Source organism: Hyposmocoma kahamanoa, unplaced genomic scaffold (assembly GCF_003589595.1).
Source record: "Hyposmocoma kahamanoa isolate Upper Pololo Valley unplaced genomic scaffold, ASM358959v1 63, whole genome shotgun sequence".
Classification (NCBI taxonomy): Eukaryota; Metazoa; Arthropoda; class Insecta; order Lepidoptera; family Cosmopterigidae; genus Hyposmocoma; species Hyposmocoma kahamanoa.
In genome coordinates, this window is record NW_020653851.1 from 5,430,002 (window position 1) to 5,433,498 (window position 3,497).

A 3,497-nucleotide genomic window follows, 5' to 3' on the forward strand; every position below is an offset into this window, starting at 1 on the left:
TAACCGTATTTAACTTAATAATTAAAATATAACCTTAACACTTAAGGTTATATTTTAATTAACACATGACGGTTACAATTTAAAATATCGCTTTACTGGATTATATTTCTTCATTATTGATACGGTAATATAGTCCAGGTTCCGAACACTCGATGTTTTATCAAAGTAATGGCTGCTTTACACGTACTAGCAATCACTTGACAGCTGTTAACTAATCATCGATTTAGTGGAATAGATAACTAGATTACAATGAAAGTTAATTTTTAACCGACTACAAAAGGTGGAGGTTCTCAATTCGAATGTATTTTTTGTGTGTTGCGAACACATTTCGACGATTCTTTTCGTCGGATAGGGGGTATCTCAGTAATGGTCTTATTCAAATTTAAAGAAAATATCCCATCTCTAACAGCGATAAATGAGGGAATAAATCTGGTTAATTGGATTTCGCCCACTTTCCGTTAACCGGTTTCTAAACTTGTCAAATAGATGCAACAAAGGCAATGAAACCGGATAAGGAAACTTTTGAAGTCGGTTTTCTTTTTAAAAAACGTTGTAATTATTGAACGAAGATTGACCAGCATTTGGTGGGCTATCGTTTTGTTTGCAAAATGTCAAAATACTTATAGCTTCACTAAAACACGTGTAAATGTTAGACTACTTTAAATCAAGTTTAGCTATAACTTTGTTAATTACTTCGTCACTTAATACGTGTAGACCAGCCATAAGTGACAATCATTTTGTGACTACTAGTCAATAAACAAGGATAATCCAAAAATTATTGATTTCCTCTATTTTTATTTCGTTTTCTTTTCAATTCTTCAGCAGCTAGTAACTGGAGCTTCCTTCTGTTCTTGTTTTTTTTGTACACCAGCTCAAGAGTCCATAGTAAGATCACCACTGCGAATGACGTGGTGATTATGTAGAATGCTGTTGGGTAACTCTTAGTCATGTCGCGAACAGCGCCTGAAATTTCATTTGATTTACAATCACACAATATGGTGGCCATAAAAGAGCCTTGGAGTAAAGGTCGATGATTCAAATCTCTGTGGTAGCATGTACGTACAATTTGTGAAGTGATGAAACCTGTATGTCGAAGAAGGTTCACAAATGGGAAATTTGAGAAATGACTTTATTAAACTGCAAAATTAACTGTTTTACGAATAACACAAGGATTTATTTCAATGTAAATATAGCGCATTTTTAATACTCACCGATAGCAGGTCCCAAAACCAAATTCATAACACCGAAGAGCATCATGAAAATGCCCATTGCTTTAGTGAACTCTTCGGGAGTGAAGACTTCGGCAAGAATTACAGGAGGCAACACCAGGATGCTGCTCCGCGCTACGCCGATCAATGTTATGAAAAGAAGAACCACGGTTGGCTTTTCTGTCCAAAGCATACCTGGCAAAATCATAGTCATAATGTTATTAGATTAGTCATCACATAAAAAAAAATTAAACACGTAACGAAATAAGTACATTTTAATTTAAAACTAATAGTTACGACAAAAATCACTACTTTTATTAAGAATGCCAATGTTAAGAATGCGGTTGGAAATTCAAACGGACAAAATACGTGTACTTGACATCACGTAAAATGCAGTAGGTATTCTAAAATTCACCAATCACATGGCTATCATAATTACTCGCTGGTAGCAGTTAAAATTCATTCTATGCTACAGAATCAAGTTCTACGAGTCTCATTTTTCACAAGCAAGTTAGTAGAATTAGTATAAATGTTTACTTACATAATCGAGAAACAAAGGCTACAACTAGCCCAATTAAATAAACCTCCTGGTTTCCCAGCTTCGTCACCCATTTACTAATGAATATGAACATGGTTCGCGTCACCAAATCGCCAAAGCAATTTAACATTATTGCTTTTGCTACACTGTACTGGAAAAGAATCATGTATTATAGAATTTCATAAATCCACAGGGTGGCCATTATCTTCATATGTTTAGTTTTTATATCAATAAGCTTAAGAATCTTCTTTCTAGGCGCTGAGCACCGCTACTATGTTATAACTAAAATTTAATTATTAATTTGTGTCTTATTATTTAATTTAAAATGATACTCACTTGATCCCATTTCATTTCGTACAAAGCTTGAGGCAACATAAGTGTAAAATTCATCTCAGCGAACATACAAAACGTAGGACCCATCGATGCGTTTGAAAGGCAAAACTTCTTCAATAGTTTAATATCCAACATTTCGTTGATTTTTTGCCTGGAAAATTATGTCAGTGAACGATCTATTTATAAGAAAACTAAACATCAATTACTGAAGCTATATTATATATATAAACTAATTTAACGTTTAACTTTATTATTAACTTTATGAATTTTTTGTACTCACTTAATACCACCTGTTGGTTTTTCGTCACTATATTCAATGTCATGTTTAATATCATGATGGATTTCTTCTTTAGTTTTCGTAGCCAATTCAGGGTCTGTCATCGTGATCAAGGGCGTTGATAACACAGTTTCATTTGCATTTTTATCTACTAATAGTAATTTTATTTCTGAAAGGATTAAACATAAAATTCGTTGAAAATCATCAGACTATGCTTTCGTTGATTATGTTTCGTTTCGTATGTTTTCGTTACACATTTGTTTTACTTCCCAACAAATTTTAATGTTTTACTTAAAAAGAACTTTAACATCGTTATCTACGATACTATATACGGTAAAGTCATCAGTAATGTTGTACATTACTGATGACTTTACCGTATATAGTATCGTGACTTTACCGTGTATAGTATCGTAGTAGTATCGTAGTAATGTACAACATTACTGATGAATTTAACTTATTGTGAAATAAATCAAGCAACAGAATAGTTTGAAACAATGATTCCATCAAAGGATAACCCTTACCATCAGTATTCTCGTCAGCTACTTCAACTTTTTTCATATGCCATACGACAGGCTGCATCAAAGAAACGGCTACGAAAGTTTGTAACATAAAGCAGCATATTATTATGAGTGTACCTCTGTATCCATACTCTTCTAATGTTAGTTTAACTAGTTGAGGAGCGAGCAGGGCGGAAATACCTGAATAACAAATGTTAAATTATATTTTATCCAAAATAACGCGACGACCTTTAGAGTCATGGCGCACGATACGTCGTTGCGTAGGAGTTCCGACGCCTGAGCGGTGGTTCAAAACGTAACTAGAGGCCACATGGTGTGTTGAAATGACGCGCGGCGACGGAATTTATGGGCATCTGACAGCGGACAAGGGGCCTGAAGACGAAGCGCTGAGACGCCGCATAGCTCGTGTGGCACTCGGTGTGTTGAAATCATAGTGTTGCGACGACACAACAAACCGACACATCCCGTGGGACATCGATTTTAGGTTGCTTATGCATAACATCTTATGAGATTCCGCGTCGGCAAATGTGGTGACTGTGATAGATATTACAATTAGACGAAACCAAGTCAAAGCTGTTCATGTATCATTGGCGCAAAATCTTAAAACATTCAAGTAAATAGAA

The 3,497-nt window shown here is 34.8% G+C and overlaps 1 protein-coding gene across 1 annotated transcript in view; it reads right to left on the reverse strand.

Moving 5' to 3' along the window:
• Nucleotides 1-718: 718 nt before the first annotated feature.
• LOC113229921 (monocarboxylate transporter 14-like) overlaps nt 719-3,497 on the reverse strand; it is a 6,327-nt gene continuing 3,548 nt past the window's right edge. Inside the window, exons 4-9 of the mRNA XM_026463614.1 lie at nt 2,878-3,054; nt 2,360-2,525; nt 2,083-2,230; nt 1,750-1,897; nt 1,212-1,403; nt 719-963 (exon numbers count right to left, since the gene is read on the reverse strand). Of these exons, the coding sequence (XP_026319399.1) occupies nt 776-963; nt 1,212-1,403; nt 1,750-1,897; nt 2,083-2,230; nt 2,360-2,525; nt 2,878-3,054 (1,019 nt within the window). The 3' untranslated portion in view covers nt 719-775. The remainder of the gene's footprint in view (nt 964-1,211; nt 1,404-1,749; nt 1,898-2,082; nt 2,231-2,359; nt 2,526-2,877; nt 3,055-3,497) is intronic.